Consider the following 14,978-nt stretch of genomic DNA (forward strand, 5'->3'; position numbering starts at 1 on the left):
AGCTAGTCATTTTAAAATGAGAGTAACTATATTTGTATGGAGAACCAAGCTGCGGACAATGATTACCTCTGCCAGAAAGTATATAGGGTATAGAAAGTATAAGGTTTACTCGGGTAATTCCGCATGTCGAAAACTGTCGGAGAATTCCGAAACGAGACTTTTATTATGATGGAATTAAGAGTGATCTTCTGAATTTCGGAATTATCCGACATTCGGTATTACCCGAATACACCTTACGGAGTTATATATATCTTTGCCTCTGCCTTTGCTCCAGTGACAAACGACTCTGCCAAACCATAAACATGCAATCTACTTACATTTAAACATAGGGGGCTAGGTCACCCATGTTTTTACTGTTTTTAGGTGTTAATTTTAGTTTAGTAGGTAGTTTTAATTTTAGGTTACATTTTATTTTAATAAAATTTTATTATTAATTAAGTTTGTTTTGGCTTTGATAAATAATATATTTAAGTACCCTTACATTTGAGACATATTTACTGTGGTCCAAATATGTAATTGGTAAGTATTTCTTATAATTGGATTCACTTAACTTAAAGTAATTTCAACAGTTCAAAAACAAAAACCTTAGTGAACCATAGAAGGTAGAATCCTGAACAAAACAGTCTGGTCTGACAGTGACAGTCATGGAATCACAATCAAAATTTAAAATTCAAATCATAATATTCGTAAGCAACTGTGGTACGGTACGGTACAATAGGAGATTGACATGCATGACAGATTACAGCATGTAAATTTTTTTACAAGTGCGGAAACGCCACAGATTAAGCTAAAAAGTGAAGCTTGTGGGAAAAAAATAATACACCGGATGATTTCCGATATATTTAAGTATGCAATATTAACATGCACTTAAAAACCAGAATTAAGAATATAATACTTTAAACTCTCGCGTTTTGTACACATATTTAATTACACTTGTGGTCTTTCCGTGACCACAGCTGGTGCAACTCAGCTGAAACGTCGGAATTAAAGGTAAAAACAATGAAATTATATCGCAGAATTAAGAAACAAAATATATTCGTACGGCGAAAGATTAAATAAAAAATCTCTCCAGAATGAATCGTGTAACAACAGTCTAACAAACAACATTCCACAAAACCATTCGTTCTTTGTTCAGCTTTTCGCATCGCAGCCCTCCCCCACTCCACCACCCACCACTCTTCTCATTCGCATCGTTCGTTTTTTTTTTGCGGTATTGCTGTGGCTTGGTTTTGGTGCTCGTTTCTCGTTTGTCGCTGTGTTTGAAATTTAGCTGCCCTGCAGTTTTTGATGCTATTAAATGCTAATAAAAACACATAATAATTGGCTGTATAATTCAGTTAATTCATTGAATGCACTCAAACTTGGTAAGTGGAAATTACAAAGTTATGAAGTATTTATGAAGGAACACGTTGCTTTGACATCGCTACTCTTGAACTTCATAAAAAAGTTTACTGTTTGTTTTTGATAAAATTTTGTTGTTGTTACTTAAATATCGTATTCACATTTGTTTTAACTATATGTTACCCTAATTTGAGCATTAATAGCGCCAGTACAGTGTTCCAGGAATGTGTAAATGTCATGATTTCATCATGTATTTGGTTGGAATAAGGTTTTTTTTTAATAGACTGCCATGTAATATCCATGACAGTATTTATCCCTGCCTTAAAATTGTTGTGCTCTGTTACATTTAGTGTGTGTTTAATCTTTAGTTCTTCCATTCAATACAATACCTACAGCAGCAATTTTCTCTCAGTTTTAGGCAGAAACCATGCTGAAACAAGAAAGCGGGAATTTGGCTGAATTCGAGTATGATATAAACCAGATGTACAGGTACACTCATTTTAAAATAATTCGATCTAAGGTAGGGTTGCCATGCGTCCCCATACACTAGGACATGTACCCGTTTGAAGCTTAATTTTGTTACACCTATACATTTACTTTACATTTCATACCTATTTGCATGTTGTAGTTTCAGAGCAAAATTGTATGTATTAACTTTCAGTGGAAACTGTTTTGGCTAATGTGTATAATACCTTTCTTAGGCTCTAAGAATTATATGTGTGCTGGTTCCCTTAATCAATAAAATAAAAATAAATATTTCATAATTTAACACCTGTTAATTTGTTTGAAAAATATACCGGTAAACGTTACTGGTTAAGAACCACTGCTAATTTTTCTTCAGAAGAAAAGTTACCCAAGTCCTCAAGTGACACATACTAACCAAAGTATTCTTTACCCTCCAGCGTGGACAGCATGAACCTAGAAGACCTGGGGCCGCTGGGCACCTTCAACAGCCAGGGCAACCTCGTGGTGCTGTCTCCACCGGATGTCTCCGAAGAGACTTTGGACATTGCCTATGCCATGCCCAGCATGCCAAACATTGAGGACATGATGCCGGTATAGTTTATTTTATTTTCTTCATCGTTACACTCACAACAGAGTGGTCATGGCCATTATGTAGACTTTTGAGTGACTCGTTTTTTTTATAGTATAAATATTATTTCAGCGAAGTACAACCTTCAAGCATAGTATTAATCTGTTCTAAAATAAGGGCTATAATAATAATAAGGATATAAACATTAACTTAAGCTAAGTCTAAGAAAGACCTAAGGTATTCATCTCATCTATGTATTAGCTAATTGCAAAATGAATAAGGTTTTGGCAAGAAAATCATTTAAGGTACAAGCTTTTATTGCTTATTTTCTTTCCACAGGCAATGAATACTCATTGATTCTAACAACCCCAAAACACAATTAGTTTGTGTTGTTTTATCACAGAGTTCCCATGGGCACCTCCTGTCTCCATCATCAGATCAGCTCCATGTCATCATAATATTGCATTGTCATCCGATTTACATATGTACAGTTGTGTGCAATATAATAGCAGTGATGAAGATTGGCATAGACTTTTTAATCTACTTAAACAAGCAGTCAATAGTAAAATAAAAAATTAGGGGAAAACTATAACTTAAGATCAATTATATGGGATCTTTTTTATAATTCTTATGCATTACTTGACATTGTTTAAAATGAACTGTAACCTTTACTTAAATAATATTGGAAGTAAAAAAGATCGTCTTAAAGAAAAGTTTATTTTTTGGGGATGACATAGGTTTAGATGTAAAGCTTTGATTGGAAATAACAGGCAAAATACTAAGTTACAATAATATTACACAATTGTATGTGGCTGTATTGTAAACGGCTGAAATGTAATGATGTGGTATATTTTTAGAATCGCCTCAAAAAGCCCTTTCATATGATACCTCACACGATAGGTTTCTGAGAAAAAAAAATCCCATACAAAAAAAACAATGACTCAGCACTCCCCTCCTAAGGGATTTTTTTTTAGGAACTGCAGGTCAAAAATTTTGATTTGACCCTTAGTATGCGTGTGCCAAACGGCTAACCTGTACATCGTTTGCGGTTTTTAAAGTGAACAGGTTAGACTATAATAATATGAAACTATACTAAAACTGTAACTTTTTTATATGTAGTCCTTGTGCCCAGGTGTCGCCGCGAGGCCCGCCGGCGCGCACGCCGTTCCCCGGAGGCCTGAACTTCGCCGTCGAGATAAATGCTGCTGACACCAACCGCAAGAAGTACTTGGTAAGTTATTTTGGAGTCCCAGGAAATCACAACACTAGTAGCCCGGGGATCGAAACCAGGTTTTGTCGTACCAAATTATATTTGCGAAACATTATACAGATGTAGTGCATAATTATTTTCCATCGTATTTTCACGGAAATGTACGAACGTGTCTTGATATTTCAGTCAGTAGTTTTTGTACCGAAGTCTCGGTACAAAAACTACTGACGTTGACTGAAGTAGCATGACAAATACGAACGTTCCCGAGAAAATAGGATGGAAACCAATTATGCACTACATCTGTACATAAATTATACCCAAAATTAGGAACCCAACCCAACCCAAACCCAAGAAGACCAAAAGAAGAAAGAAGGCTAAGATTATTATTCAATGAAAACGGGACTTAATCAGGCCTCCGTCACACGCTCAAGGCCACGCGCTATATGCCTACCGCTCGGCGTATCGTCGACGATACAACCGACAGAGGGCCGACGAACGCCCGCCTGAACGCTCGCACCGCACGTTTCCCGCGCTTACGCTTCGAAATGCCGAAACCACGTAATTATTGTGCAGTAAATGGGTGTAATAGTCAAAAAACAAAGGAAAATGCCTATAATAAAGATTCATCTTTTTATGGCGGGCTAAAGGTCCCACCTGAAACGTTTAAGAATTATATTGAAGGGTTAGAAAAAGTATTTTTAAATAATTTTGACGACGTAATAATTAATCGGTCTGGTAGCACCGTATTACAACTTTAAAAACCGTTGATTTTCCGTTGCTTTGCTCATGAGTATTTATTAAAATTATTTACGCAATTTAGGATATTTACAACTATAAAATTTAATAACAGAGAATTCCGAGAAGGGAAAAAAATATAAATCATTATATAAAACTAAAACATATTTGATTGACTAATAAAAAATATGGTTGATCCGCAACATTCGTTTTATTACAATAATCATCATAGGTAGATGCCTACAACCCTAGCGCATTCTTACGATGACGCGTTAGCACGTGACTCGCACGGCGGGCAACCCAGTCTCGACTCTTTGTGCGCGTACTTATGGTACATTTCTTCTTGTCCTGAGCAGCAGGTATTATTATTAAGGTTTTGTAGGCTATTATAGCGTAGGTATTTTCGCTTTTGTTTGGGAATGAAGTATCTGTTACGTAGTAACTATTTATTAATCTGTGACTTAATCGTGTATAAATTACAATAAGCTTGAAAATGACCTCCGACATTTCAAAGATGATATTATGGGAGTATATATCGCGTGAGTTTCTTCGTTATGCCGGGGCCACACTAACGGGAAACGCAGGGAAACACGATAATAGGGGGTATTACTGCAATGATCTGCCGCCAGAGTGCAGCACTAAGCTAGCTAGTAAACCATAGACTAACTTATACATATACATACTGTACCTTAAACTGTTTTTTGACGAGTTTTCACAGACAATCAAATATGACATTGATGCATCAAGGCAGTTAGTTAACAAGGGCCTAGCCGGAAACGCGAAAATCGAAATTTAGTTATTTGTCTCTTTATCACTCGAATATGCAAGAGTGATAGAGAGGTTAGATGACGAAATTTCTATTTTCTTGTTTTGCGGTAGACTCCCAGATTGTGATGAATTGTGTGATATTATTACATATAATATTATCACTACTTGTAACGCAGAGTCCCTTTGTGAATAGAAAGATATTAAATAATAAATTAGTTTTAATTTATTATGCAAAACACAGACAGTTACACAGCATGACACTTGATAGAATAGTATTTTCAAATACGATTTGATATGAAATTACAGAATACAAAATGCGGCCAGTACTCTGGCGCCAAACCTCTTTTGACCATTCTAACATTGTGGTAGTGGCGCCCCCTACGCAGAGTTTCGCTTAATATTCCCTATTGACACTTCATACGGCCACACTGGGATTATCGCGATAATCAACGGCGTTTCCCGTTAGTGTGGCCCCGGCATTATAAGTGTTCCTCGTTCATTTTAGTTATTATCTGAAACTTAAAAGATCTTGTACACACTTTGGCAATTTTTTTTTTGTATTTCAGTACTCGCACCAGCTGAACCGCATCTATGTGGACATTAAGACAAACTTCCCAGTCCAGTTCCGCTGGGATTTCGAGCGAGCGGGCAGCCCCATGTTCGTGCGAGCCACCACCGTGTTCTCTGATGACGCCCAGTCCGAGAAGAGAGTGGAAAGATGCCTGCAGCACACACATGAGAGCGCCAATGCTGGTATGTCACTTATTACAAAAACCGAGTGCCAGTCGGAATCGCCCACCGAGGGTTCCGTACTTTTTAGTATTTTTTGTTATAGCGGCAACAGAAATACATCATTTGTGAAAATTCCAACTGTCTAGCTATCACGGTTCATGAGATACATCATGGTGACTGACAGACGACCCTACCATCCTCTAGTGCAGCGGTCGGCAACCTTTTAGCAGCCAAGGGCCAATAGTAGTTAACGGAGGTGACGCGGGTCGTACTTTGTTAATATTTATGACTTTATGACATATTGTCGTTTGTCACTATTACATACAAAATAGCCAAGGCGCCTCTCGGGCTGCAAGTGACAGTTTCGCGAGCCGCATGCGGCCCGCGGGCCGCAGGTTGCCGACCGCTGCTCTAGTGCCACGTATTTTTTATTGCCAGTAATTTAGATTAGCAATAAAAATATACACAACTAGCGACCCGCCCCGGCTTCGCACGGGTTACGCAAAACCTTAACAAAACATACTATTTAAATTTCAAGATCCCTTTCTAAAGTTTAGTTAGGCTGCGTGTTGTCTGTCTTCTATATAACGTGATTGTTTTTTGTACATCTGTAAATACTAAGGGTGGATTAAAAATAATTAGAAATCTTAATTTATTTTTATAATATCAGGCGTAGACCCGACCATAGTGCAGAACGTGCTCCACTCGTCGGCCGCGCCGGGCACCCAGGGCGTGTACTACTGCGGGGCGGCCTGCCTGCCCGACTCGTGGTACTCCGTGCTGCTGCGCTTCGACGGCCGCCCGCAGGAGTCCTACTCGCACGCCTACCAGTTCGTCTGCAAGAACTCCTGCTCCAGTGGGATCAATAGACGCTCCATTGACATTATTTTCACACTTGAGGATCATACGTGAGTTTGTTATTATAAGTTATTTTTATAGCTCCTACTTTTTCTTCTTATGGTGCCATCTCCTGCCGGAGGTTGGCTATCATTAGGGCTATTTTCACTTCTGACGCTGCAGCTCGAAACAGCGATCTGGTGCTCAACTTGAACCAGCACCTGAGGTTTTTGAGCCACGAGGTACGTCTTTTTCCACATTTTCGTTTGCCTTGGATTTTCCCCTGTATTATCAGCCGGAGGAGGTGGGACTTGTCATTTCGTAATACATGACCAAAGTACTGCAGTTTACGGTATCTAAAATGTATCTTTTCTATTGCACCCTCTGCGGCACGTCGTATTCTTTTGTGCACCCAACTCTCGTCTCGAAGGCCTCTAGACGTTTACTTATAGCTTTAGCGAGTGCTCCTACATATTGAAGTAAAATTCGTGGTGCTCGTACTGAGGTAGTGTTATTTGTACCCGTCCAGGGGCCAGGTGCACGGGCGGCAGGCGGTCGGAGCCCGCGTGTGCGCCTGCCCGCGCCGCGACAAGCACAAGGACGAGAGCGGCGCGCCCGCACCGCCCGCCAACAAGCGCCGCCTGCACCCGCCGCCACACACACCACAGCCGGCGGGGAAGAAGGTCAAGATAGAGCCTGATGACGATGTACTAGTGCTGCCACCTGTGAGTGTAACGTTAAACTAGCAAGTATAGCGATCTCACGGTCACGTTACACTCGGGTTTTCGAGATGTCTACTCTACCTACACGCTTGCGAGTAGCCAACCGTTGGGAACTGGATGCTAATAGTTATTTTAAAAATTCTATAGTCTGTGTCTTTAGGTATTTAAATAAAAGTGAACAAAATAATTTGTACATTTTCGGGTAGTTATAACATTTATTAGTTAACCGACCAAATACAAAACCGCCTGGATCGGTCACCGAATGACCTAACTAACCTACATTATTTGATCATGTAATATTTTCATCTACCCTCAACTGGCTTAAAGAGCCATTTGAGGGTAAATTTTGTTTACTTTTATTTAAATACCTAAACATACAGAGTATAAGTACTAGAAGTAAAATAGAATTTTACTAATGCTGTAATTATGTAATGCGACATGCTGATAGTACAAAAAATTTGGGCGACAGAATGAGAGTTACACTTTAAAAAATTGTTTCCATTAATACCTAACATCACCTAAATCTCACAGCTGCCAATCGTCGGACGTCGCACCATGGTCACCGGCCTCGAAGTCATGCTGAACATGATGGAGGCTGTAGCGGCCAAGACTCCGGAACACGAAACCGACAGATACCAGACCTCCATCCGGGCGCTCCGGGACAAAATTCAGGAGCTCCAGGGGAGCTCACAGGCTGAGTAGTCTATTAGTTTAATTTAGTTAATAGCTAGAAGGCAACTAAAGCAATTGTAACTAAATCAGAAAAAACAATCGGAATAATTTAGATTTTACTGTTGCTTTTCTTTTTTAAGGCCTGAGCACACCGGATGCGTGGGCGTAGACGTGCGCGTTGTAATATACAGATCCTTATGAGAGATAACACACCGCTTGCGGCCTCAACATTTTAGCGCATGCACACATTACGCACACGCACCCGGTGTGCTCTGGCTTTTAATGATAAAAATTATAAATAATGCATCATTTAAAAAAAGAAGCAAATACTACTGAGTGCCTTAGATTTTTTTTTTCAATAATTGTGTGCCCTATTTTACAAAAAATTGTAATAATCGTGTCTTAAAATATTAACAACTAAAGTGTCATTCTATGGAGCTTGCTAACTATGTAAACAAACCGCCATATTGAAACTGCCAAAAATGATGAATTTACTAGGGACTGTTGTTTACATAGTTAGCAAGTTCCATAGAATGACACTTTATGTTATCTTGCTATTGATTGAGTACACAATGGTTGTAAATTAAAATTATTGTGATTGGAATCACAAACGTGACGTTCCATGGAAAAGGTACCCTATGGCGGTCGGCGCTTACGCTGTTAAACGACGTTCCACTGATAAGGTGCTACGCGATGCCAATCTATATAAGGTACCTTTACCGGTGGAAAGTCACAATTACAGTGTGTAATATTAATATACAAAGCTCGGAAAGGTTGTCCTATTTTATCTAGACAACAGACTAAATATTACTAGAAGTTGCTGCTACTATTATTGATCTCTTCTCTGTACAATAAGGACCCTGACCTGAATTTGAGTGTTCTTTTTGTATTTTTTTATTATCTGTATAGTGCACAGCTGCTGATGGTTTTGCCACATAATTATGAAAGGTGAAATAAAATCGAGTACCTTTAACGATTTCTGTTTTTTTTTAAACAAATTCAATAAGTTAATTGATTGTTGTTCTTGATGTAATTATGAGTTGCATTCGTTTTCGTTGTTTTCTTACTAGTTACCTAAGATTGTGTAGTTTTATACTACTTTTATAGCATTTTTTATTTTTTTAGTCTAGAATTATGGTAATTATAGAATAATTTTGATTTCTATTATAGCAACTTCCAGTGCTAAGTATTATTCTTCTTTGTAATTCGATTTTATTAGATATTACTTTTTAAATTGTGCTTCCTGTCTTATGCAATTTTAGGAAATAATTTGACATAAAAAAATAATGACGTACATTTTCTGCTTAGGATGGTATTCCACCTATCCAATTTATTTGTCCAATGTGCATTGCGTCTCACTCTCTTATTAGGCAAAATGTGAGACGCAAATACACATTGGACCAAGTAATTGTTGAAATACCACCTTTACTTAAAAATATGATATATTATTACGGAACTTATTTGTATTTTGCTATTTCGTTTCATAACTTTAACTTTGATTGGTTGAATATTTAACTAACTATTGGCCTCTCGCTCAATCTCATGCTCGAGGGAGAGGCAAATAGACACTGCCATTTTATTACCTTAAGCTGACTTGTTTTTAAATACAGTATGCTCTCAGTAATCCGACACCTAAAATTTTCCTCCTCTGTCGGATTGTTGGAACAACTTGATTATTGGATTTGTATGTGAAATAAAAGCCTTATATAGAAAACAATTTCTACATATATAGTTTGTTTTTTTAGCATTAGAAAGAATGTAAGCGATCTTGACATGTCTTTTAATTGAAAAACGCTTTTTAAAAATCAGTAACTACTTATTTAATTAAATTCATAATTGTTACATATTTGCCGTGACTTATTTTTAAAACGTGTTTTTCAATTAAAAGACACATCAAGATTGTTTACCTTTTTTCTAATGCTAAAAACAACGAACTATAAAAATGCAACCACTCTGGCGTTCGATTGTGTAAACTGCCGGATTATAGAGCGTGTCACCTGAGTCGCTAATTGCCGGATTACTGCGCGTGCCGGATTACCGATCGCTCACTGTAACTATAATAGAAAAGTGTGCTAAAGATACTACTTTTTTAATTAAATTGTACTTATAATGATACCCTTATCTTGATGTTAATATGAATCCTTTGCTATGTTTACATGCTTGCGAAGTCTTATGGCGTGTGAGATGTCCCCAATAGTAACAATTGGGAATATTTCCTACGTATAGTTGTTTATATAGGTAAGGTAAACGTACTGGTGCTCGACGCGGTCCCAGTACATGTCATTTTGAAATTTAAGTCATTGTCAATAGAGGTGACAGCAAGGTGTCATCTATTGGGCATTAGCATGTCGAGCACTAGTACGTTTACCTTACCAAGTGGCAATTATTTAGTCCCAGTTATCCCCAGTGGTAAATGTTTAACAGATGTGCTTTATGTAACTAGGTTTTTATTATTCTAAGACAGCATAATACGTCCCGTAGGTACCATACCCGTAGGTATGGTATAGGTACCATGGAGTAATATAAGTAAAGAAAGAGTTGTAACTCCATACATCAGTTTTCTTACCAAAACGCGAGATATTTCGTAGTCGACATCTAACGTCAAGTAGCGGAATTTATCAGTACTGCTAGTTGACAATAGATGTCGCGGCGAACGAAAAGCCTAATTCAACAATTTTCAGCTAATATTATAACCGGGGGCCGATTGCATAACAAACTACAACTAATATTACAAGCGGAACTCCTTATTTAATACGTAAAATTAGAAAAGGAGTTTCGCTTGTAATATTAGTTGTAGTTTGTTATGCAATCGGCCCCGGATTAACTGGAAGTCTATTTTCAACTCCTGCTTATAATATTAGTTGTTATATATAAATTGTTTTAGTAGTACATTTTTCGTCAGTAGCGACACTTCTGGTGTCAAGTAGCGGTACTGATAGTTCCACTACTTGACGTTAGATTTCGAGTACGAAATAACTCGCGTTTTGGTAAGAAAACTGATGTATGGAGTTACCAATCTTTCTTTACTTATATTCTTCTATGCCTATACCTACTAATACTAAGGCTTAGCAATCATGTAAAACATGGCATGATAGCTTTAATTCGGTGATAAAAGACAAATTCGGCGATAATGCTTGTACACATGTAGTGCATAATTCTATCCATCTTATTTTCACGGAAACGTACGAACCATCGCCCGCACTGTTAACTGTACATCGGTGGACTTTATGCCTTTTGTAATAAGGTCCACCTATGTACATTGTTGCTGTTTGAACGTGTCTTGCTATTTCAGTCAGTCTCGGTACAAAAAGTACTGAGGTTGACTGAATTAGCTTGACAAATACGAAAGTTTCCGAGAAAATACGATGGAAAACAATTATGCGCTACATCTGTATACTTATCTTGTCACAAACATATTTTGCATACGATGTATTTAAGATTCATTATGACAGATTAGGGTGTCGGATTCAAAGAATAGTGTAATGTGACCAGTGACCTAATGTAAAACCGCCGCGTAGTTTATAACCTAAGGATACCTACTGTACAATTATATGTATATTTTACAGTACATCTGTGCTTCATTACGACACCCTGTCCTATATTTAAGCACATTACATAACTACGTCGAAAATTTAAAGGGCCCATATACATATGTACTGTAAAACGTGGTATGATACATGTGCGAATAGGTAATTCGCAACGAGTGGCGAATTTTAAAACACCGAAGCGAGGCCGAATTTCGCACGTGTATCGTAAATAACTATTTCATTGTTTCGAATTATAGTTTCCCATAAGTTGGTTAATTAAGAGTATTGTACAGTGTACAGTCAAATGTAAAAATATGGTAGCATACAACTTTTCAAAAATATGTCCCATATCCCATAGTTCTTAATTCGCCGACAACATAACATATATAAAATATGGAATATATTTTTGAGTAAGATGTGTGCACCCATATTTTTACACTTGACTACATATTGTTGTTACTTAGGGCCACTTGCACCATTCACTAACCCGGGGATAACCGGTTAAACCTGGAATTAACCATGGTTACCAGTACTATTTGACACTGGGTTAACGGTTTATCCGGTTAACCCCGGGTTAGTGGGATGGTGCAAGTGGCGCTTAGCTGTAAGTATCATCATGATTTATTGTGGTGCTATTCCTATATTTAGTTACATAATTATTGTTAAAGTTTTTAATTACTCCTTCTGTTTTGATGTCGGCAATTCCTGGATTATGAAAATACGAAACAACACCAACGAAATATTTTGTACCAAACGCCATCTATCCGCCTTTGAAGTGAAATTTTGAACCGTGAATGGTTAATAAAATTTGATGATAATATAGTATGTTATTATTTAATCCTCATTAATCCTCAATACTCGCATGTTCAGAAAAAATATTCACATGTCAATCCTCACCTCTCCACTTTATAAAGAGTATAGTGACTTAGGCCCACTTGCACCGTTCCACTAACCCGGGGTTAACCGGTTAATCCTGGAGTTACCATTGTCCCCAGTACAATTTGACACTAAGTTAACAGCTTAACCACTTAACCTCGGGTTATTGGGGTGGTGCAAGTGGCCCTTAGTGACTCACAAAGGTAAATTCTCTATTATGTGAAATATGTAAATTCAATTGTTTTAATGCAGCAATACTCAGCCTGTGGCCCGCCAGGTAATCCTGATATAGATCCTTGCCATCTGATCACCTTTAAGCAAATTCATCTTGCGGCCCGGGGCTACAAGGCATTATATTTATGGCTCTAAAACAAAAAAGGTTGGTTAGTGGATTTTTGGCAAGAAAAACTAGCTAACAGTTAACAAATATGATTTATTAACATCAGTACTTAAAATAAATGCTCGACATCATGTTGTCTGAAAGAACTTAGTTCTTCCACTTTAGAAGAGCAACTTATTATTATTATTAACATTATTGTCTATTCTTATAGAAGTTTCAAGTGTCCAGTGATTTCATCAATAACTTCTTTAGGAGCTGGCCCTACACCTAGAACAGTTATTGAATTGGGGGCAATTTGGGTGCGCCCGGCATCTCTGATCATTGAAGTAACTACTCCCATTTTCTTCGCTTTCTCTGCTAACTTCTTTATTTCATCAACGGAGTCTGTTTTTAAGGCGACCTTGGCTTGACCGGTCATCTGCCACTGCTCTAAGCCCTCCGGGTCCTTCCGCTGAGCCTTTTCAAAGGCTCCTACTGACGCATGGCCACATTGAGCTGCAATTTTTCCTTTGGACATCTGCAAGTCTGTTCGGACCACTAGTACCAGTTTGTATTCGGACCTGGATTTGAACTGCAATAGAATAAAAATATTTTAATTTATGAAAAGCAAAACCATTGGACAATCTCATTCAAATCAACCTAGGTATAGCAATAGACTCGAGAATCAATTTTTAAAAGTTCATGTTTATCTTTTTGATAAGATAAGAACAACATTTATGAGCCAAAAACTTTTAATATGGGTTAAGGTTATGCACTTTCCTGTGGATATCATAAAATAAACCCGACTTTTAAGCCAAATTACCGGACTTTATGCTGATAGTCATGTTAAAACATTACACTTCTTAAAATTTGTATGATAGACTTATAAAAATGTATCTAAATCTTTCACTTTTGTTATATCAACAGAAAAGACGCCGGTTGATCCAAAGGTTTTAGAACCTTATTATTTAAATGTGAAATTCCTCTAATTATAATTAACCATGTCTCACTATACAAACGAATTACGATACAATACACCAGTGGTTCCTATCCTGGGGGTAATTACCCCCGTGGGGGTAAAACTGGTATTGTACGGGGGTAATAAGCTAACCTAATATCACAATACAACAAAAGTACACGCTTTATTTTTTATTACCATTGGGAGGAGGGGTAAAATCAGATTCCCTAGTTAGTCATAGGGGTGACCGGACTGAAAAGGTTAGGAACCACTGCAATACACGCTAAAACAAGAAACCGGACATAACCTATATTGTGTCAATGGTCAGTAACACCTTAACCCTTGGGACGCCTAGTGCCATATCCGTACCAGTCCTGTCAACTGCCGGAGGGTCTTCAATTTTTGTACCCGTCAACTGCCTAGTCCCAGATCTGTACAAAGTGTCTCAACTGCCTTGTGCCTTATCAGTCACCAAATTTATTGTATTATATTTTTACAATTTTGAGATCTAAACACTTACAAATAGAGTTTTATATCATTTGCACAATAGCACTTTTTTTTTACCGCGGCAGTTGACGGGTGCACGTACGCGAGCCTATCCGGCATTTGAGGGGGATGGGACGGATCCGGCACTAGGCATCTGACGGGTACAAGTACGTTTGTCGGTTCGGCGTTCCAGGGGTTAAGGTGCCATAAAAATATTTTTATAACTAGAAGTTACCTTCTTAATAGTTTCTACGGCTTTGCTGGCGTTGGAGAATACTCCTAGGTATTTCCTAAGGGCAAACAGGGACAGGCCTAGGCAAAGACCACAACCCAACCCGGAGAGGAAAGAAATATTCAGTTCCATCCTTCGTTTGGTAGAAATGATTGAAGTTTTGAAGTAGATCTAGATTTGATCTATTGTTTTTGTAATAATGGGTAGGTCGCTGTATTTGTAGTATAAGTTATAAAAAAATAACCTATTTGGGTATTTATAAAAACTCCGTACAATCGACGAGCGCACTGCAAATGCAAAAGTGACAGTTAGTGTCAATCTGTCAACTGTCAATGAGTAAAAAAATGTTGCGTTCACATAATTGGTCCGGACACAGGTTGTGTCTGGACCATTAACGTATATATCTATGGACTGGCCTTACGGGCACTAAAAATGGTACTAGTTTAGCGGTGTGACTCACGAATTCCAGCCAATCATGCAGTCTAACGCAACTAGTTGCGATCAATAGCGCGTGTGATGCGAACTCATCA

At 37.9% G+C, this 14,978-nt stretch overlaps 2 protein-coding genes and 1 long non-coding RNA gene across 3 annotated transcripts in view; 1 reads left to right on the top strand and 2 right to left on the bottom strand.

Moving 5' to 3' along the window:
* LOC134800119 (uncharacterized) overlaps nt 1-14,978 on the bottom strand; it is a 66,960-nt gene that overhangs the window by 34,614 nt on the left and 17,368 nt on the right. The window lies entirely within an intron of this gene.
* Nucleotides 1,221-6,731, top strand: LOC134800038 (cellular tumor antigen p53-like). The gene is made up of 6 exons (XM_063772483.1): nt 1,221-1,364; nt 1,760-1,830; nt 2,244-2,397; nt 3,507-3,605; nt 5,654-5,840; nt 6,490-6,731. Exons 1-6 carry the CDS (start codon nt 1,350-1,352, stop codon nt 6,729-6,731), a joined length of 768 nt encoding a protein of 255 aa, XP_063628553.1. The 5' UTR covers nt 1,221-1,349.
* On the bottom strand, nt 12,870-14,728 carry LOC134799811 (peptidyl-tRNA hydrolase 2, mitochondrial-like). The gene is made up of 2 exons (XM_063772214.1): nt 14,452-14,728; nt 12,870-13,364 (listed from the first exon to the last, which is right to left on the bottom strand). The coding sequence occupies exons 1-2, from the start codon at nt 14,578-14,580 to the stop codon at nt 12,999-13,001; spliced, it is 495 nt and encodes a 164-aa protein (XP_063628284.1). The 5' UTR covers nt 14,581-14,728; the 3' UTR covers nt 12,870-12,998.

Source organism: Cydia splendana, chromosome 19 (genome assembly GCF_910591565.1).
Source record: "Cydia splendana chromosome 19, ilCydSple1.2, whole genome shotgun sequence".
In the NCBI taxonomy this organism is placed as follows: Eukaryota; Metazoa; Arthropoda; class Insecta; order Lepidoptera; family Tortricidae; genus Cydia; species Cydia splendana.